Source organism: Podarcis cretensis, assembly GCF_951804945.1.
Source record: "Podarcis cretensis genome assembly, chromosome: 1".
NCBI lineage: Eukaryota > Metazoa > Chordata > Lepidosauria > Squamata > Lacertidae > Podarcis > Podarcis cretensis.
Genome location: NC_137170.1, coordinates 15,411,595 through 15,434,108, shown reverse-complemented (window position 1 = coordinate 15,434,108; position 22,514 = coordinate 15,411,595). Strand labels below are relative to the sequence as shown.

General features: G+C 48.5%; 1 protein-coding gene across 1 annotated transcript in view; it reads left to right on the top strand.

Moving 5' to 3' along the window:
- TRMT61A (tRNA methyltransferase 61A) overlaps positions 1-22,514 on the top strand; it is a 63,708-nt gene that overhangs the window by 7,211 nt on the left and 33,983 nt on the right. Inside the window, exon 3 of the mRNA XM_079959574.1 lies at positions 18,880-19,146. Within this exon, the coding sequence (XP_079815700.1) occupies positions 18,880-19,146 (267 nt within the window). The remainder of the gene's footprint in view (positions 1-18,879; positions 19,147-22,514) is intronic.

Below are 22,514 nucleotides of genomic sequence, written 5' to 3'. Positions count from 1 at the left end.
TGTCCGGGTGTATGTGGCAGCAAAGTTGGCATCTGGGTTTATTGCAGGCTCTGGTGCCAGTGTCCGTGTTAAGTCTGGTTGTAGTATTATTGTGGGTTAGGAGTTGTTTAAGATTGGGTGGCTGTCTGTAGGCAATGAAAGGTCTTCCTCCCAGAGCTTGAGAAAGAGAACTGTCATTGTCCAGGAGAGGTTGTAGATCTCTGATGATGCGTTGTACTGTTTTAACTTGTATGTGATGACATCGTTATATCGTGATGTCTGAAATAAGGATGGAACTCTGTAGAGGCGAACACATGTTGGCTTTCCTCAGCTCTCCAAAATGTGGCACTTGCAGGAGGTATCTCAAATTTATTACTCCAGCAGTTAGTGCCTTCAGCTCTTTCAACAGCTGCTGGATTTCTGCCCGATCCCATACACTAGCTATAAAGAGCGGATAGCCAGATCCCATGGGTGCTCGCTAGTTCTTGCAGGAAGCAAGATGGAGCCACAGGAGGTCTGAGGAGGTGGTGAACTTTGACAACCAATTATTGTTGTATTATCCTTGCTTTGAAGATAGGGGAAGCTGCCTTATACCAAGTCGAACCATTTGTCCCATCTGTTTTAGTGTTGTCTACACTGATTGGCGGGATGCTAGTGGCGCTGTGGGTTAAACCACAGAGCCTAGGGCTTGCTGATCAGAAGGTCAGCGGTTCGAATCCCCGCGACGGGATGAGCTACCGTTGTTCAGTCCCAGCTCCTGCCAACCTAGCAGTTCAAAAGCATGTCAAAGTGCAAGTAGATAAATAGGTACCGCTCTGGCAGGAAGGTAAACGGCATTTCCGTGTGCTGCTCTGGTTCGCCAGAAGCGGCTTAGTCCTGCTGGCCACATGACCCGGAAGCTGTACGCCGGCTCCCTTGGCCAATAATGCAAGATGAGCGCCGCAACCCCAGAGTCAGTCATGACTGGACCTAATGGTCAGGGGTCCCTTTACCTTTACCTTACACTGGTTGGCAGCAGTTCTCCAGGGTTTCTGGCAGGGGACATTACCAGTCCTGCCTGGGAGTTGAATCCGATGCCTTCTGCATTCAAAGCAGATGATCTCTTTTCCTGGGATTGTGGTTACAGCAGAGGGCACATGGGAGAAGCTTTGCTGTGTTTGCTCCTGACTACTGCGGGGCTAGAGGGCAAGCGGCCCTCGTTTCGACCTCTGCTAATGAATTATGCCATAACGAAATAATGAAAAAGCCAGTGGCTTCCATTACGCAGTGGCATCCCTGGTTTCATGGAATGTTAGCTGGCATGCATGTGCCCACTGGGGGAAGAGACTGCAGCTTCTGCTTTGCATGCATAAAGTCCTGAGTTCGATTCCGAGCATCTCCAGCTAAGGCTGGGAGAAGACACTTGTCTGAACCCTAGAGAGCCACTGCTAGTCAGTGTACCCCTTACTGAGCTGGATGGACCAATGGTTTGACCTGTAACTTCCAGTGTTGCATGGGACATACTACCTTATAAGGCAGGGGACTCTCCTCCATTAGAGGTTTCTAAGCAGAGGCTGAACGGCTGCTTAGTTGGGGCAGTGAGAGCAGAGGATTTCCTGCATCAAAGCAGCGTTGACTTTTCCAACTCCTTTGCGATTCTGTGATACAGCCCCGTTTGCAAGAAAGCAGTGCACTTGCCATTGGAGAGCGACATGCCTGTGGAGAGATTTTCATGCTCACACCTGTTTCCATATCATTCAGTAGAACTTTGCGTGTGAGTCAGGGCTCTACCCTTGCTGGGGGGCACCAGTTACATGTGGGAAAACCTCACGTCTTCGGTTCATATGGTAATTCGTACTGAATGAGGAAACTCATCATGTGTGTGGCAATTCTCACCGTCTTAATTAACTGTGACCTTGTTTTCTGGATTCTTTAGGTTGCTTTAGGTAGGCTGGTGTTTGGTAGATGGGTCTGTCCTTTTGGGCAAGGGGTTAATCTGTGTTATCCTTCAGCAGCCTGGTGTCCTCCAGATCTTCTGGACTTCAGCTCCCATCAGCCCCAGGTAGCATGGCCAGTGGTAAAAGATGATGGGAGTTGTTGTCTCAACAACATCTGAGGCTGGTCCAGAGTGACTCTTGGTTGCTTCAACTCAGTGTTTCTATAATACATCACAAAACATTAGGCTGGGGATTGGCGCCTGGAAGCCAGCATGGAGTCATTCTGCCCCTCTGCTTTGGCAAACTGGAGGCAAAATAGTGATGGCCTAGAAGGTAGCTCAGTGCGCAGAGCATGAGACTCTTAATCTCAGAGTCGTGGGTTTGAGTCACACTTTGGGTGAGATTCTTGCATTGCTGGAATCTCAGCTAAAGCATCCATGACAGATGGCCATCCAGCCTCTGCTTAATAACCTCCAAGGAAGGAGAGTCCACAGCCTCCCGATGGAGATCGTTCTCCTGTTGAGCAGCTCTTACTGTCAGAAAATTCTTTCTGATGTTTAGTTGGAATCTCCTTTCTTGTAACTTGAAGCCATTGGTTCAAGTTCTACCCTCGAGCAGGAGAAAGCAAGCTTTCTCCATCTTCCATGTGACAGCCCTTCAGATATTTGAAGATGGCCATCATATCTCCTCTCAGTCGCCTCTTCTCCATGCTAAACATACCCAGCTCCTTCAACTGTTCCTCATAAGGTTTGGTTTCCAGACCCTTGACCATCTTGGTTGCCCTCCTCTGCACACCTTCCAGCTTGTCAATAACCTTCTTAAATAGTGGTGCCCAGAACTGGACACAGTACTCCAGGTGTGGTCTGGCCAAGGCAGAATAGAGCAGTACTATTACGTCCCTTGATCTGGTTGCTATACTTCTCTTGATGCAGCCTAAAATCACACTAGCTTTTTTCAACTCTACAATTCTATGATTCTGTGTATAAGTCTGCAGTAGCACTGAGAATTGCTGGTGGTTTGCCATTTTGGGAATGAGGATGAGACTTTGGTCAGCTACCTCCATAGCCTTCTTGCAAACTTATTTACTGGCTAGGTGCTTGCTTGTTGTGAAATCTGTGGCTGTTCAGATGTTGCTGGTCTTCCAGCTCCCATCAGCCCTAGCCAGCACAGCCAATGCTCAGGGATGTGTGTGCTGGGCCATATTTCCCCCATCTTTCTGCTAGGCCAAAGGTGAAGGAGAGATGTTTCGCGTTCCTGCTGTCGTTGAATGAAGCGATACTGCAAACGAGTTCCTGTGTGGTTGTGCAAGGAACTCGGGGCGTTGGAGTTGGCTTAATGCTGAAATTAATTGCCAACTTGATGGGCAGGATTTTTAATTTTACGCCGTCGAGTCTTGCATACATCATGTTGGGTTTTTCTTTTTTTAAGTGGGTTACTGGCAGATGAGGTGAACGTATTGCTCCAACTTGTTTTGCATGCCTGCTTTTATGTTTCAAATCGTTTGACAGCACATATTGTCAAGCAGAGGTAGGCAGTTTGCTCTGTGAAAAGGACCACATTGAAATATAGACACACACACACACACACACACACACACACACACACACAAGCCCTGTGGGAAATAACTCATTTACACATTTTCAGTAGGATGTAATATAATCCTCATAACATTTTGCATATGTGGAGGATGCCAAGTTACAACCGAAGGACGTGTTGCTGTCAGCTTGTGCTGGCAAATTATCAGGCTGGTATTTTGTGCCGGCCAGGCTTTTAAGTTAAGCCCTTTGCAAATCTTAAGAGGGTGATAAATGTCATGGGAAGGATCCAGAAATGTAGAGAGAGGAGCTTCTGGCGGTGGCACTGTTCCTGATGAGCTGTTGTACAAGGGCTAGCGGAAGATGTGTGTGACATTGTACAAGAGTTTGTGCGAAACCTCGTGCTGGCTTCCATCTTGAGATCTTGCACAAGAGGTTGTGTGTCACCTTGGACGGGGGGGTCAGATCCTAATGGGAGCAGCTCAGAAAGTTGGAGCTGTGCAACCCTGGGGAGGTTCATAGTGGGATGGGAGAAAGAGCTACAGGAACCCAACAGATGTCTGAGCCTGGAGAGAGGACCAAAGGTTTGTGGGATGGAGAACTCTCTCCAGGGGAGGGATGAAGTGGGTGGACAAAGAGTGTTCTGTCCCCATTTCACCAGACACTCCATGTCAGATACCTCCTGATGAGGAACTGCCTGCAGCACCACCTACTATCGGTGTAGAGCCTCCTACAAAGGAACGTAACTTGGGATGAGCCTTGACTTGAGTCTTGGCTTGAATCTACTGCAAGCAGCCTGGATGATGAGTCTTGACACCAGCATTGGCACAAAGAAACTTCACAGGCTCAGCCTGTTTACTCACCCTGTCCTAGGACTCCAGCTGCTATTAAGCGTTGTGCATGCCTCACTCTTCAAAGGGAAGGAGCATAGCCAATGATCAGAGATGATGGGAGCTGGAACATCAGGAGGGCCAGAGGTTCCCCACACCTGAATTTTAGGCTAAATCATGGTGTTGGAGCTACTTGTGGCTCCCAAGCAATTGACATGTAGATCTTAAGCAGCTGGAAAATTGTCTCAGTAGTACGTAAAATTTTATTAAACTGGAGGACGGTAGATTAGAGAATGTGCGCTTTGTCTGTTAATTGCAGCATGAATAATCATTGTAAATTGCTGGAAGTGGCAGACAGAACCATTGAAAGCTGGTAGTTGTTTAAGATATGAGATATGATTTAGTTAAATTCCCTGAGATTAAAATTTCTTATAATAAGGCACTGTTTAATAAGAGAAACATGGCTTTAGTTGTTAGGTTTTCTGCAGTGGAACATCCAGTTGAATGCAAAATGAAGGTGTGTTTTTTTTTAAAAAAAATGTATTGTGCTTCCTTGAATACAGGGCAAATATTTATGCTCTTTTTTCCTTCTTTTTCTTTTTCTATCCCACTATAAAAAAAATTTAAAGCGTCAGTATGAATTTCTAAGTATACGTACATCCAGAATACTGAAATCTCCTTACCTGCAGCATATACAAGTAATATCTGCAACAAAACAGGAATACTGTATGAGAAGAGCCCTGCAGGATCAGGCCTGCATCAACGGGCCAACCAGACGCCTATGGGAAACCCGTGCGCAGCTCATGAGTGCGACAGCCGCCTCCCTGCTTGAGTTTCATGGACTGGTTGGAGGAATGGAGGGAGGAACCAGCTGGGGAACCCCCAAGGGAAGAAAACTCAGAGCCCAGGGATTGGTGCTGGGACGACAGTGACTGTTCAGAGAGAGGAGGAGCCATTTGGCCCCCCTTGTGAAAACAGTTGCAGCATGGCATGCTTTTGCTCAGAATGTAAGCCATGCCTCCTCCAGCAGCGGCTACGCTTCTCAGAGTGGCTTAACAACCAACCCCTCTTCAAAAAGAGCCCTGGAAATTGTAGCTCTGGGAGGGGAAGATGGGTCTTCCCAGGTGTCCTGGCTGGAGCTTTCTTTACTTTTAGGCATGGGTAGGCAAACTAAGGCCTGGGGGCCAGATCCAGATATCAAAGAGAACAACAACTACCAGACTTTTAGAAGACATCTGAAGGCAGCCCTGTTTAGGGAAGTTTTTAATGTTTGATGTATTTTAATATTCTTTTGGAAGCTGCCCAGAGTGGCTGGGGAAGCCCAGCCAGATGGGCGGGGTATAAATAATAAATTATTATTATTATTATTATTATTATTATTATTATTATTATTATCCGGCCCAATTGCCTTCTAAATCCGGCCAACAGACAGTCCGGGAATCAGCGTGTTTTTACATGAGTAGAATGTGTCCTTTTATTTAAAATGCAAATCTGGGTTACTTGTGGGGCATAGGAATTCGTTCATCCCCCCCCCCTTCAGAATATAGTCTGGCCCCCCACAAGGTCTGAGGGACAGTGGACCAGCCCCCTGCTGAAAAAGTTTGCTGACCCCTGCTTTTAGGCATAGGGTTGGAGGCAAGTAGCCAAACCCTGCAACTTACATGCAATGTTTTACTGCAGAGGTTACCGTATTTGCAGCCCTCTCTTGTTGCAGGTTCTGCTTTCTGATTGGATTCTCTTAGCCGCTTTTGTGTGTGGGTGGACCCTGGCTGACCTCCTTCCTTGCTTCCCTCTGAATTTGCCCTAATCCAGGCAAACTCGGCCCTCCAGATGTTTTAGGACTACAGTTCCCATCATCCCTGACCACTTGTCCTGTTAGCTAGGGATGATGGGAGTTGTAGTCCCAAAACATATGGAGGGCCGAGTTTGGGGATACCTGCCCTAATCCATGTTTCCTGAGGCCTGCTAATGGGCTCATTCTGTTTGGATCCACAAGGTCACAAAGGGTGATGCTTCATTTCCCCCCGCTAGAATCTGCAAAAATAACCACACCCCTTCCACCCTTCTCTATCCTCTCTGCTCTCCTGAAAACCAATACTGCTTCAAGTTAGTATATATCTGGAATGCTGGGGGTGTGTGTGTGTGTGCTTGTGAGTGTGTTTCTTGCTGAGCGGGTGGACATGGTAGGTGATGAGTCACCCTTTGCCGTTCCTGGAAACCAAGCCACAGCTCTGGATTCTGGCCTTGAGAGTGCATAAGGCATTTATTTGCGAGCAGGTGGAATCCCCCCCAGCTCCCGGTGCAAGTCGAACCACGAAGCCGAGCTACGGTAATGCAGTTTTGCTTGTGTGCAAGGCTGTGGAATTATGATCAAATATTTGATCTGCTTTGCTGCAGCAAGAGCCCTGGCGGTGGCTCTAGGCGGCCTGCGGACGGCATTTGTATGCATGGCTGATTCCCAAAGCAGCAACTGAGGCAGCTGAGGGCAGCTCTGAAGAGCGGCGGTGTGAAGTAACCTAGATTCTGCTCTCATTTGTAGACCGAGCACATGCATGATTAATGCGCTCCAGTTGAGTGCAAGAGCAAACGACCTTTTTTAAAAAAAGAGACTTAAGCAGGGCAGGCTTGCAAGGGGCTGGGTCTTCTTCCTGTCTCTTACTAGCCTGGCATGCCAGCGGCAGAGAGAAGGGAGATGGCTCTGGGCATTGGGGACACGCTTTTCACTGCATCACTTTTATTTGGGAGCTGGCAGGATATGGGACAGAGAGTCGATGACTGACGTGCGCATAGAATAACGCCCTGGGTGCAATTGGGAGCACCAGGAAGTGGCAGAGCTCAAGGAAGGGAATTCTTTGCACGGAAGCAAATTTATAAACTGCTCACCTTATTATGAAATTTCAGAGCAGCGTGCAGAAAGCCCAACAGTAAATTATGCACTGAAAACAGCACAGCTAAAATTCACGGTGCCGTCGCAAAAGATGGTTGGTGGACTAGAGCTGAAAATCTCATTCGGGAAATGCTTGGATAAATAAAACGGTCTTCAGCACATCTCTGAAGTAGGAGGGGGGACAGACAGTGCATGACCTCAGGGAGCTTTGTGGATGAGATTCACATTTGACAGCTTTCTACTCACCCAGGCCTTTTAAACAACTTGCCTTTCGTAGCCTGGGCCCTCTCAGAATTCTAATTGCGTTTTCATTTTTAATAATAATAATAATAATAATAATAATAATAATTTGTTGGGTTTTTTTGTGGCTGGATAGCTTAGTTGGTTAGAGCCTGGTGTTGATACAGCCAAGACTGAGGGTTCGATTCCTGTAAGGGTCAGCTGCTTTGCCGGGTTAGGGTTTCCCAAACCTGGGTTTGCAATTGCTTTGGGACTGTGATTCCCATCATCCCTGACCACTGGTCCTACTAGCTAGGGATGATGGGAGTTGTAGTCCAAAAACAGCTAAAGCCCCAAGTTTGGGAAACCCTGATGATTATTCCAACTCTGTGTTCTTTTTCAAGCGGGTTGCTGTTTTGCCTTCTGAGCCTGCTACAGAACTTTTCCTGCGGAGCTGCAACGTAAATGCAGGACATTAAATAATGAATAAGGCGTTTGAGTATCATTACCTCTTTGTTGCAGAGAGGGCAGACCTGAGAGTGACTTGACTCTTCTCAGGCCCTCGAATGAGTTCATGGGAGAGGTGAGCTTTGAACCGAGGAGTTTCTGTTTCATGTTATATTCTTCCTCTGTCTCTACCAGGCAGGATGTTGTGCAAGGAGGATTGGCTCATGGTGACCTCTATCCAGTCTAACTGGTTCAGAGTCGACCCATTAAACCCATTAATCGTGCCTGATTTCAGTTCCCTGATTTCAGTACAGTGGTACCTCGGGTTACATATGCTTCAGGTTACGTACGCTTCAGGTTACACACTCCGCTAACCCAGAAATCGTGCTTCAGGTTAAGAACTTTGCTTCAGGATGAAAACAGAAATCGTGCTCCGGCGGCGCGGCGGCAGCAGGAGGCCCCATTAGCTAAAGTGGTGCTTCAGGTTAAGAACAGTTTCAGGTTAAGAACGGACCTCCAGAACGAATTAAGTACTTAACCCAAGGTACCACTGTATGTCTGCTCTGAGTGGGACTAAGTTGGATTAAGACCTGGGGCTCCCAAGACTGTTGAAGTTAGTTTGACACCTCGGACCAAATGAAAGTCCCACAAGCACGTCCCTGGTGGTGGCAACAACAACAACAACAACAACAACAACAACAACAACAACAACAACAACAACCAAACAATGTTAAAAGTTAGTCATTTGCTGTCTTTTCCGCGACACTCAAAATCACCTGAGGTAGCGACCCCACTGCCTAATGGTAGGCCTAGCCCTGGTCTGTCCCAGGAATCTCATAACTGCCGCTCATGAGCTTGTAAGAATGTGAATCTTAAAATCACAGAATTGTAGAGTTGGAAGGGACCACGAGGGTCATCTAATCCAACCCTGTGCAATGTTGAAATATTTTGCCGAACGTGGGGATTGAACCCAAAACCCTGAGATTAAGAGTATCATACTCTACCCACTGAACTGTTCCATCTCTTAAGGAGGCAAAAGCCTAGGGCACCTGGTATTTCCAGGCAATCTCCCATCCAAGTACTAGCCAGACCTGACCCTGCTTAGCTTCTGAGATCAGGCAGGTTCAGGGTAGTATGGTCTCTTTCTTTAGAGCTGGAAGCAGGTTGCAACTGTGAGGCCTCCTAGCCCGATGGCATATTCAGGATAGTATTATTCCGCTAGCTGGTGTGAGACTGGCTGGCTTTGTGTAGCCCTCACACCAAGCCTCGTTATCTCTGGTGCCTTTCAGGAATACTAATTTATACACGGTTGTGCACTTCAGATATTTTGTTCTCATAACAACGGGAACATTGGCAGGAACAATGGCAGATCTTGGGAGGCAGAGCTGTCTGAAAACGCCTGCCAGAAAAGAGCATTAGTGGCCTAAGTAGAGGAACTATGGGGTTGCATTCTGCATTCTCCGCATAGCAATTAGCAGCTAAGAACAATGTGGGCGTGAAGCCCACACGCGGCCTCAAGTGCTTTCATGTGGCTTCCAGACTTTTCCCATGCTCTCCATGAGCCTTGAGAATTTCGCTCCGTTGCTGCTGCTCTTTTTCTCTTTGGGGCAAGTTCCTAGTCCTCATGAGGACAAAGAACCGAAAGGAGCAGCGAAATTCAAATGTGTTATGCTTGAAGATCCCACAGTAACAAAGGCCATCTCATGCGTTCTCTCTCTCTCTTGCGATTAACGGTGCAAGGGGACATTTTCGCTCCAGCAGGTATATCTGGACCGAGGAGATGAGAAACCATTTCTGCAGCATGCCTTTTCTAGGCTGGTTTTAACATGTCACGGATTGTGTTATTATTTATTTTCTATTGTTATATTGTGATTTTATGTTGTAACCGCCCTCAGACCTTCAAGTATAAGGAGGTACAAATTGAATGAATGATGGTAATTTGTTAATGGGCACTTTTGTTGTTGGTTGTACCTGGTGCTGTATTTTTGTTGTTGTTGTCCGTTGCCGCAAACCTGCAGTTTTACCTCAGGACTTCTTATTTTTCTCTTAGGGAGTTTCTCTGAGGCCGTTGTTTTCCTCACAAATAAGGCGGGCTACCTGATTCGTCTCTCTGCCTTCCCTGACAGTTAATTTTAAAAAATGGAAGTTGACTTTACAAATACATGCAAGGCTTGGTTAACGCATCTGCCCTGAGGCAACTGAGCTGTTCAGACTGACATGTGCCCCCCATCATCACCCCCTGCCACCCCCCATGTTGAGGGGATGAGGAGACATCCACCTGCCAGCTCTGTGCCCACAAACACACGGCCTTGCATTTGGCAGACGTGTGAGAGGGGTCTCCTAGGCACCTCGCCCCCTCAACATGGGAGAGTGTCAATTTGAGCATCCTTAATATTCGGCACCATAAACGTCCCTAGCAGATATCCACTTATCATGTCTAAAGAACCTCCAATGATTGAGGAAGCCAGAAGGGTTCATATCCATCTTAACTGGCTTATAGCACCCATCCAATGGTTTATTAAGATGAACTGCGTTGAACTGCTTGCCTAGCCATTGCCTGCTTGAAACGCCACTAGGTTGTTCTTTTTCTCATTTTGGATCAAAACTGGTTGGGGGGGGGGACATCAAATTATGCCTCAATAAATGGCAAGATAGAAACAGGGCAGATACTGTATGGACTGTGGCCAATATCACGTGTATGTAGCTTCCGAAACCAGTGGTGGGAGTGCACAGAATGTGGAGTAAATGCAGAGTGTGTACATAGAAAATTTACCTCGCAGATTGCCTTACCTTGTATGTCCCAACCAATTACCAGTATCATCTGGGGGAAGCACTATTAGTGGTCCCCCTTGGACCAGAAGCACAACTCAGGCCAGCAAGGAGTTGTGCCTCCAGTTTCAGTGGGCCTGTGGAACTCCCTCCCACAAGAAATCAGTCAGGCACTGTCCCTCCTAAGTATCAGATGCCAGGTTAAAACGGTTTTATCCCAGGAGGCTTTTTGCGCCGTTACAGAAACCCTGATGCTTTAACCTTTGATGTTGAAATTACGCTCTGAATTTTACACATTGTGTGTGTGTGTGTGTGTGTGTTTAATTGTAAGTCGTTTCGGGGCCCTGATGGTGACTTGCGGGGTATACATTTTAAAAACATGTATTAATGACGCTTCGCAGAGGAGCTACGTCTATCAGTGGTTATTAGTTTTTGTAGGTAAATGGAGTATCCATAGTCTGAATCAGTTTATCTCTGAGTGCAAGATACTGGGGACAGGCAGCAGGGCAGAGCTATTGTGAGCTTCCCAGATGCTTCCAGCTGGTTATAGAACTAGCCAGACCCTTGAGTCGAATCTGTAGGGCTCCTACAACAGTCCTTTCCTCCCCAAGCGAAATATATTTTCAAGTACATTTGGGTGTCGACTGAGCAAATTTCCTCCCTCTCTACCGCAGGGGGTGTTGCCTTGTTGGTAAGATCCACCATTATTCCTGCCATTAAACAGCAACCACCACCAAATAGCATCAGATTCCAGGCTTGGCATAAGCGGGGCTTGCGATGAATCCCAAGAGCCCAGGAGCTGAGCCAAAGCCAACTTTAATTGGGGGGGGGGGTGTTTCCTAGAAAGGGAAGGAGAACAGTCCTCTTCCCTGGTGGTTCAGGAGCAGGTTTTTAAAAGCCAGATAATTAAAAATGTAGAAGCAGAATATCGAGTGGGAAACCGAGAGAGACATTTGCCAAGCTGCCTCCTTTGCTTCTCCCCACCCTTCCTGTGTTGACATCCCTTCTGTTTGCTTCTGGAGATGAATGGGGAGGGACCTGGGGCGAGGGCAACGGTTAACCCTCTGGGGGGGCAGAAATCATTACACTCCCTGGGTTGCCCCAAATCCCCCACCCAGTCGTACAAGCGTGCCTTATGGCAAGAGGCTCTGGCAAGGGGCTTCACGCGGCTGTTGTAATGCAAAGCAATCGATGGGCAGGCCTGTTTGTCTGCGAAATTTAGCATGGGGCTTGCAGTTCCCCCAGAAGTAATAATAATAATAATAATAATAATAATAATAATAATAATAATAATTTATTATTTGTACCCCGCCCATCTGGCTGGGTTTCCCCAGCCACTCTGGGCGGCTTCCAACAAAGATGAAAAATACACTAAAATGTCACATATTAAAAACTTCCCTGAACAGGGCTGCCTTCAGATGTCTTCTGAATGTCAGGTAGTTGTTTATCGCTTTGACATCTGATGGGAGGGCGTTCCACAGGGCGGGCGCCACTACTGAGAAGGCACTCTGCCTGGTTCCCTGTAACTTGGCCTCTCGCAGTGAGGGAACCGCCAGAAGGCCCTCGGAGCTGGACCTCAGTGTCCGGGCAGAACGATGGGGGAGGAGACGCTCCTTCAGATATACTGGACCGAGGCCGTTTAGGTCAGCACCAACACTTTGAATTGTGCTCGGAAATGTACTGGGAGCCAATGTAGGTCTTTCAAGACTGGTGTTATATGGTCTCGGGGGCCGCTCCCAGTCACCAGTCTAGCTGCCACATTCTGGATTAGTTGTAGTTTCCGGGTCAGCTTCAAAGGTAGCCCCACGTAGAGTGCATTGCAGTAGTCCAAGCGGGAGATAACCAGAGCATGCACCACTCTGGTGAGACAGTCTGCAGGCAGATAGGGTCTCAGCCTACGTACCAGATGGAGCTGGTAAACAGCTGCCCTGGACACAGATTTGACCTGTGCCTCCGTGGACAGCTGTGAGTCCAAAATGACTCCCAGGCTGCGCACCTGGTTCTTCAGGGGCACAGTTACCCCATTCAGGACCAGGGAATCCTCCACACCTGCCCATCTCCTGTCCCCCAAAAACAGTACTTCAGTCTTGTCAGGATTCAACCTCAATCTGTTAGCCGCCATCCATCCTCCAACTGCCTCCAGACACTCACACAGGACCTTCACCGCCTTCACTGGTTCTGATTTAAAAGAGAGGTAGAGCTGGGTATCATCCGCATACTGATGAACACCCAGCCCAAACCTCCTGATGATCTTTCCCAGCGGCTGCATGTCAATGTTGAAAAGCATGGGGGAGAGGACAGAACCCTGAGGCACCCCACAAGTGAGAGCCCAGGGGTCTGAACACTCATCCCCCACCACCACTTTCTGAACACAGCCCAGGAGGAAGGAGCGGAACCACTGTATGACAGTGCCCCCAGCTCCCAGCCCCTCAAGACGGTCCAGAAGGATGTTATGGTCGATGGTATCAAACGCCGCTGAGAGATCCAGCAGAACTAGGAAACAGCTCTCACCTTTGTCCCTAGCCCGCCGGAGATCATCAACCAGTGCGACCAAGGCAGTTTCAGCCCCATGATGAGGCCTGAATCCCGATTGGAAGGGATCCAAATGGTCTGCTTCTTCCAGGCGTGCCTGGAGTTGTTCGGCAACCGCTCGCTCAATCACCTTGCCCAAGAATGGAAGATTTGAGACTGGGCGGTAGTTGGCCATCGTGGCCGCATCTAAAGATGGTTTTTTAAGAAGCGGTTTAATAACCGCCTCTTTCAGTGGGTCTGGGAAGGCTCCCTCACGGAGGGAAGCATTCACCACCCCACGAAGCCCATCGCCCAGTCCTTCCCGGCTAGCTTTTATAAGCCAGGATGGGCAAGGATCCAGGAGACAGGTGGTTGGTTTCACTCGTCCAAGCAGCCTGTCCACATCCTCGGAGGTAACAGATTGGAATTGATCCCACTCAACTTGACTAGACAGAACTCTAGCACTCTCCCGCCCCGGTCCTGCTCCCACGGTGGAGTCTACTTCTTCCCGAATCTGAGCGATTTTATCTGCAAAAAACTTTGCGAAATCATTGCAGGAAATCATGTGGCCCGTACTGGGCCCCGATGTTGCAGGTGGTTCCGCTAAATTGTGAACCACCTGAAAAAGTCTCCTGCTGCTGTTTTCTGCAGATGCAATAGAGGTGGCGAAGAAAGTCTTCTTCGCTGTCGCTATCGCCACTTGGTGGGCTCAACGTTAAGCTCTAACCTGTGTCCGGTCAGATTCGGAATGAGTTATCCGCCACCGGCGCTCTAGCCGTCTCAACGATTGTTTCATTGCCCTCAGATCTGTGGAAAACCACGGGGCTGTCTGGGCTCCATGCAATCGGAGAGGGCGCTTCGGAGCCAAACAGTCAATAGCCCTGGTTAACTCCACATTCCAGCGGGCCACCAGGGCATCGGCTGAAAGGCCATCAACATGGGATAAAGCATCCCCTACCACTCTCTGGAAACCATTTGGATCCATTAAGTGGCAGGGGCGGACCATCCGAATCGGTCCCACCTCGCTGCAGAGGGGATGGGTCGCAGAGAAGTCCAGTTGCACCAGGAAGTGATCTGACCATGGCACTTCTTTCGTTTGGCTTTTACTTAGTGTCAGATCACCAACATCCATAGAGGTAAACACCAGGTCCAAGGCATGTCCGCGGCTATGGGTTGGGCCAGACTTATTCAGGGACAGCCCCATGGAGGCCATGCTTTCCACGAAGTCCCGAGCGGCCCCTTGTAAGGTCGTGTCGGCATGGATGTTAAAATCCCCTAGGACAACCAAGCTAGGTGTCTCCAGGAGAACATCCGCCACAACCTGAAGCAGCTCGGGCAGGGAATCCTTGGTGCAGCAGGGAGGTCGGTACACCAAAAGGAATCCTGTACTGCCCCTATTGCCCAACTTCCAGAACATGCACTCGGAAAACTGGGTCTTCCCAATAGGACGCCTAGTGCAAACCAATGACTTCCTAAAAATCACTGCAACCCCCCCTCCCCGCCCACATGACCTGGGTTGCTGTGCGTAAGAGAAACCTGGTGGACAAGCAGCGGCAAGGACAGGCCCATCTGCTTCATCCAACCAAGTCTCTGTTACACATGCCAGGTCAAGTCCTCCATCCATGATCAAGTCATGGATGGCAGTAGTCTTATGAACCATTGACCTGGCATTGCACAGCAGCACCTTCAGGTCATGTGGGTATCCCTTGCTGATTCTAGTATCCATCCGGTCAGGACCAGACCCGGAGGCAGGGATAGTCCTCAGACAACGACTAAACCTGCCTCCTCTGTAATGACATGGTCTGGTCTTAGCGTAACCAGTGCATCCCCCCCTGTGGAACATGCCCCGGCCATTTTGTTGGCTGGGACCTACTCCCTAGCAGCCCTGACCCCTCCTCTTAAGAACAAAATAACACCTTAAAAAAAAAATAAAACAATACAAACAAAAAACAGTAAAAATTACAAAAACATAAAATCAAACAAATTCCCAGGCCCAATAAACATCCATCCCACCCCCCCCCATACAAAAAATTCAAAAGAAAAATTTTAAAACATTTTAAAAGCACTCTGCACCTCTCCAGCAGTAACAGCAACTGTCCTAGTGAGGCCCGTCAGGCCCTGCCCTGGGCCAGGTGGTAAGTGGCAGGAAGGAGCAGGGCCCTCAGACACTCACACAGGAGAGTCCCCCTGGGCAGCAGAGCACAGCAGTCCCTGTGAGGCTTCAGGCCCCGCCCTGGGCCAGGTAGATGGTAAGCGGCAAGAGCAGGGCCCCCAGACACTCACACAGGAGAGTCCCCCTGGGCAGCAGAGCACAGCAGTCCCTGTGAGGCTTCAGGCCCCGCCCTGGGCCAGGAAGATGGTAAGCGGCAAGAGCAGGGCCCTCAGACACTCACACAGGAGAGTCCTCCTGGGCAGCAGAGCACAGCAGTCCCTGTGAGGCTTCAGGCCCTGCCCTGGGCCAGGTGGTAAGTGGCAGGAAGGAGCAGGGCCCCCAGACACTCACACAGGAGAGTCTTCCTGGGCAGCAGAGCACAGCAGTCCCTGTGAGGCTTCAGGCCCCGCCCTGGGCCAGGTAGATGGTAAGCGGCAAGAGCAGGGCCCTCAGACACTCACACAGGAGAGTCCTCCTGGGCAGCAGAGCACAGCAGTCCCTGTGAGGCTTCAGGCCCTGCCCTGGGCCAGGTGGTAAGTGGCAGGAAGGAGCAGGGCCCCCAGACACTCACACAGGAGAGTCTTCCTGGGCAGCAGAGCACAGCAGTCCCTGTGAGGCTTCAGGCCCCGCCCTGGGCCAGGTAGATGGTAAGCGGCAAGAGCAGGGCCCTCAGACACTCACACAGGAGAGTCTTCCTGGGCAGCAGAGCACAGCAGTCCCTGTGAGGCTTCAGGCCCCGCCCTAGGCCAGGTGGTAAGTGGCAGGAAGGAGCAGGGCCCCCAGACACTAACACAGGAGAGTCTTCCTGGGCAGCAGAGCACAGCAGTCCCTGTGAGGCTTCAGGCCCCGCCCTAGGCCAGGTGGTAAGTGGCAGGAAGGAGCAGGGCCCTCAGACACTCACACAGGAGAGTCTTCCTGGGCAGCAGAGCACAGCAGTCCCTGTGAGGCTTCAGGCCCCACCCTGGGCCAGGTGGTAAGTGGCAGGAAGGAGCAGGGCCCTCAGACACTCACACAGGAGAGTCCCCCTGGGCAGCAGAGCACAGCAGTCCCTGTGAGGCTTCAGGCCCCGCCCTGGGCCAGGTGGTAAGTGGCAGGAAGGAGCAGGGCCCTCAGACACTCACACAGGAGAGTCCCCCTGGGCAGCAGAGCGCAGCAGTCCCTGTGAGGCTTCAGGCCCCGCCCTGGGCCAGGTGGTAAGTGGCAGGAAGGAGCAGGGCCCTCAGACACTCACACAGGAGAGTCCCCCTGGGCAGCAGAGCACAGCAGTCCCTGTGAGGCTTCAGGCCCCGCCCTGGGCCAGGTGGTAAGTGGCAGGAAGGAGCAGGGCCCTCAGACACTCACACAGGAGAGTCCCCCTGGGCAGCAGAGCACAGCAGTCCCTGTGAGGCTTCAGGCCCCGCCCTGGGCCAGGTGGTAAGTGGCAGGAAGGAGCAGGGCCCTCAGACACTCACACAGGAGAGTCCCCCTGGGCAGCAGAGCACAGCAGTCCCTGTGAGGCTTCAGGCCCCGCCCTGGGCCAGGTGGTAAGTGGCAGGAAGGAGCAGGGCCCCCAGACACTCACACAGGAGAGTCCCCCTGGGCAGCAGAGCACAGCAGTCCCTGTGAGGCTTCAGGCCCCGCCCTGGGCCAGGTAGATGGTAAGCGGCAAGAGCAGGGCCCTCAGGCACTCACACAGGAGAGTCCCCCTGGGCAGCAGAGCACAGCAGTCCCTGTGAGGCTTCAGGCCCCGCCCTGGGCCAGGTAGATGGTAAGCGGCAAGAGCAGGGCCCTCAGACACTCACACAGGAGAGTCCCCCTGGGCAGCAGAGCACAGCAGTCCCTGTGAGGCTTCAGGCCCCGCCCTGGGCCAGGTGGTAAGTGGCAGGAAGGAGCAGGGCCCCCAGACACTCACACAGGAGAGTCCCCCTGGGCAGCAGAGCACAGCAGTCCCTGTGAGGCTTCAGGCCCCGCCCTGGGCCAGGTGGTAAGTGGCAGGAAGGAGCAGGGCCCCCAGACACTCACACAGGATTGGTATACAAAAGACGAAGAGGTGAAGGAGGCCATGATAAAATGGGCCATAGATATTGGTTACAACATTGACTTTGTAAAGTGGCAAGAATTGTGGAATGTAAATATGAAATTCACGGCGTGTACGGCACTAAGGGAGAACCTCTGGAAGATGATTTATAGGTGTTATCTCACACCAGTGAAATTGGCTAAGATTTATAAACTGAAGATTAAGAAATGCTGGAAATGTGGAGAGGGGGATGGTGAGTTCTATCATATGTGGTGGACATGCAGTAAAGTAAAAGGCTTTTGGGAACTGATTTATAACGAACTTAAAAAAAAATTTAAGTATACTTTCCCCAAAAAGCCTGAAGCTTTCCTGCAAGGAAATCAAAAAAGAGGACAAAAATCTGTTTCTATATGCCACAACGGCCGCTAGAACTATGTTAGCCCAAAGCTGGAAAATGGAATTAATACCTACTATAAATGACTGGCAGATCAAGATGATAAATTATGCTGAACTAGCTAGAATAACAGGAAGACTAAGAGACCAGGATGACCAGAAGTTTCATGAAAATTGGAACAAATATCTGACGTATATAAGAGATAAGTATAGAACTTCGATGACTCTGGCAGGGTTGGAACAACTCTAACAGTGTTTGGCAAATATGTAAAGGAGATAAAACACATAACTTTAGAAATGATCTGATACTTACCAATGAAGTGAAGGGAAGTCTGAGGCTCGGCGGAGCCCAAATAACTGTGTACTATATATATGATTCTTGTAACAGCTATGTTATATGCAACTTATGTAATCTAGACTGTATATATGTATAATCAATGGAAAACCAATAAAAAATTATATAGGAAAAAAAAAGGAATATGCAGAAATGGCAAAACTTACCGGAAGAATAAGAAATCAAGATAACAAACTTTTTATAAAAGAATGGAGATGGTTTATTGAATATTTACAGATAAACTGTAAACAGATAAGAACACTGGCAGGATTATTGTAATAACCTGCAGTTTCATAAGGGTTTATACTTAAATAAATGAGCATATTATGTTAATTTGGATGTGCAGAAGATATTAAAAACAAATTTAAGGAACCACAGAAAGGGGGGGGGGAGGAAGTCAAGTTTTGAAATGTCAAAATGACTGTGAAATTAGTGAAGAAGCGAACCTGGATATGGTGCACAGTACACGACTAGGTGGCCGTGATCTGACTTCTTCAAGATCTTGTTGCAAATTCTTCTTCCATCTCTGTTCCCTTATGTTCCCTTATGTATATTCCAAACATACAAATTCCCTACAAGCAAAAAGTCTTGTTAGCTACTGTGTAGCAGAAGGCGACCTCCCACTAGGCAGATGGGGCAGAGACAGCCTCTCAGCTCTGTGCTTTTCTCCCCATTAGCAAAGTAGGTGATCAGAATCCTCTACCGTGGATGATATTAAATTGGTCAGATCTCTAGTTGTGGGGCAGTGTGGAATAGTGGTTAGAGGGTGGGGTTTAGGAGCAGGGAGACCCGGTTTTGAATGCCTGTTTGAGCATGAATCCTTGCTAGATCCTCTTAACACATAAAGAAGGAATCCTTCTCTCATAAGAAATGCTTTCTCAAAGGCTGCAATTCCTTCCCCTTCCTCCTAGGTACTGGAAGTGGCTCCCTGTCTCATGCAATTATCAGGACAATTGCTCCAACAGGGCATCTGTATACAGTGGAGTTCCACCAGCAGAGAGCTGAGAAAGCCATTGAGGAGTTTGAAGAGCACAAGGTGGGCCATTTGGTGACGGTGAAGAACCAAGATGTCTGCAAAAACGGCTTTGGCATCACTCACCTTGCAGACGCGGTCTTCCTGGACATTCCGTCGCCGTGGGAAGCCATAGGGCACGCCAAATCCGCGCTAAAGTGTGAAGGTATGTTACCTGTTTTGTGGTTTATCCATCTGGGGTCTGAGATGGGAGTAGAGAGTGTGTACCAACAGAGGCCTCCAAATTCCTCACTTGAAGACATAATCCTCAAATGATATTATTGGAATACAGTGTTACCTCGGGTTAAGCACTTAATTCGTTCCAGAGGTCCGTTCTTAACCTGAAACTGTTCTTAACCTGAAGGAAGCACCACTTTAGCTAATGGGGCCTCCTGCTGCCATGCGATTTCTGTTCTCATCCTGAAGCAAAGTTCTTAACCCGAGGTACTATTTCTGGGTTAGCGGAGTCTGTAACCTGAAGCATCTGCAACCTGAGGTACCACTGTATAAGATGTTAGCATGTGAAATACAGATTTTATTTTGCGGTCACGGACCAGCTATGCACTGTGAATGGGTTCACTTAAAAAAACAAAAAACCCCAAAAAACCCTACCTTGAAAGGTGATGCAAATGCAAAATCTCTTTGGGAAGTTTTGGAACTCTGGGGGAAATGCGGGTGACTCAGAGTATGCAGCAGCTAGGGAAGGGCCTGGGATTGTGGCCACTGCCTCTCTTTGGACAAGGAAAGGAAAGGTCGTGACTACGGCTGGGTGGTATCTGGTTTTCAGTATCATGAAATACCAGCCGAACATCTCAGTATAACAATATATTACGATGTCTGAAATAAGAATGGAACTATGTAGAGGCAAACAGTAGGGCTGGCCAGTACAGTGGTACCTTGGTTTAAGAACAGCTTAGTTTATGAACAACTTGGATTAAGAACACTGTAAACCCGGAAGTAGGTGTTTTGGTTTGTGAACTTTGCCTTGGAAGCAGAACATGTTCCGCTTCCTGTTGAGTGTGTTCCATTTGTAAATTGAGTCCCCCGCTGCTATGAGAAAGCACGCCTTGGTTTAAGAACGCTTTGGTTTAAGAGTGGACTTCTGGAATGGATTAAGTTCGTAAACCAAGGTACCACTGTATCTGGTTTTCAACACTAACTAAACTTTGCAATATACTGATATATCACAAAGCCCGAAATATGGATGGAGCTATGTAGAGGCATTGGTTTCACGGTTTTTCCTGCATTGTGATTTCTGCATCACGCATGCACACACTATGATTCTCAATATATTGCCAGGTCAAAAATTATGAATCTGATACCACAATATGGACTTCAAACTGGTTTTGGATGATGTATCAATATATCACCCAGCCCTAGTAGTGACCTGTGAGTTGTAGCATTTTTATCCTTTTGTTCCTGCCAAGCAATTGCAGATGTGTTCCTTTTCCTGCCACAATAACTGAGGTAGGTGGAAGTGAGAGAGAGAGCGATGGGCACTGTTTGAAACTCCCATTGTTCTAGGCGCATTTTGCGAGAGGGAATTTCATTAGCGCGAGCCGTTTTTGAACTCCAGGAGCAAATTTCAGATTGGGAGGGTAGACGGGAGGAAATAATGAATGCAAAGCTCTGTGAACACTTGAAAGTGATACATACCTGCTCAATCTTTTGTTTTATGTTATTGCCAGGCTGTGCATGGAGCAAAAATGGCAAAATAATAATAATAACTATTATTATTTCCTGCTTCTGTCTGTGTTTCTGCAAGGAATAATGTTGCTGTGTGGACTGGATCCTGACCTTTAAGCTCTGCAGCCCTTGTCTTGAAATGCTCGGCTTATTGCTAAGATCCATTTAGATCTTTTTACTTAAAAGCAATTAAAAATAAGAGCTTCAGGTTTTTGCAGCAAGAGGCAGAGATGTGAAAGGAGAAAAACAACTTTTCTCCCACTGTTCTCTCCCCCCCCCACTTTGATTACACAGTAATTGGCATGTGAATAATATAAAAAGCTCTTGAACTTCTAGCTGAGCTGCGAGTGAGTGGGAAGGCATAGTAACATAGCTTGATGAAAGCAAAATCTCTGCAACATTTTGATGGGTGTGCGTATGTGTGATATAGATTTTTATTTTAAATCCTGCTAATGACCGGGGTGGTTGAATGAAAGATGAGGAAAGCCATCTCTTAGGGCTCTGAGTCAAGAACAGTACACATTTCGTACGCTTGGGGGCTGGGTCACTTGTGTGCAATTATCCCTTGATGACAGCAGCATTGAGTGATGGAGGGGGGGCTTTCTTGGACTTGAGAAAGCTTACTGCCCCGGGATGTCTTTATCCAGCCCTGCGTCAAATGCAATAGGATGGAACCAAGAGTTGTGAGCAGAAAGGAAAATATCTGCAAATGAGGAACCTGTTTTGTTGTTGTTGTTTAGTTGTTTAGTCGTGTCCGACTCTTCGTGACCCCATGGACCAGAGCACGCCAGGCACTCCTGTCTTCTACTGCCTCCCACAGTTTGGTCAAACTCATGTTCGTAGCTTCGAGAACACTGTCCAACCATCTCGTCCTGTGTCGTCCCCTTCTCCTTGTGCCCTCCATCTTTCCCAACACCAGGGTCTTTTCCAGGGGGTCTTCTCTTCTCATGAGGTGGCCAAAGTATTGGAGCCTCAGCTTCAGGATCTGTCCTTCCAGTGGGCACTCAGGGCTAATCTCCTTCAGAATGGATAGGTTTGATCTTCTTGCAGTCCATGGGACTCTCAAGAGTCTCCTCCAGCACCATAATTCAAAAGCATCAATTCTTCGGTGATCAGCCTTCTTTATGGTCCAGCTCTCACTTCCATACATCACTACTGGGAAAACCATAGCTTTAACTATACGGACCTTTGTTGGCAAGGTGATGTCTCTGCTTTTTAAGATGCTGTCTAGGTTTGTCATTGCTTTTCTCCCAAGAAGCAAGCGTCTTTTAATTCCATGACTGCTGTCACCATCTGCAGTGATCATGGAGTCCAAGAAAGTAAAATCTCTCACTGCCTCCATTTCTTCCCCTTCTATTTGCCAGGAGGTGATGGGACCAGTGATCTTAGTTTTTTTGATGTTGAGCTTCAAACCATATGCCCTCTAAAAATTGTTGAATGCCAACTCCCTTCAGCCCCAGCCAGCATGAACAATGGCTGGGGAAGTGTTAGAAACTCAGGTATATAAGCTAGGGGCCCAATGGATCCTTAAACTAGGGTTATAGTCGTCGTAACAAAATGTCTAGTTGCCGTTTCGGGGCCAAAAGTCGTGTTTTTCAGTACGACTTTTTTTTCGGTTCCTGCAATTCATTCTGATTGGGCAGATAAAATATAACGGATAGAATTCTACAGGATGTGTTGTTAGTGTGTGAAAATGAACAAGAGTCAAGGATACCCAGGCAAGCACCTTCTGAAGGGGGAGACGTCAGGCACTGTCCTGGCCCCCCAGGCATCTTCACTTGGTCGCCAGTGGTCAATAGCTACTGGTGAATTTTGAATGCTGAGTTTGAGAAGAGTGGGAGATGATGA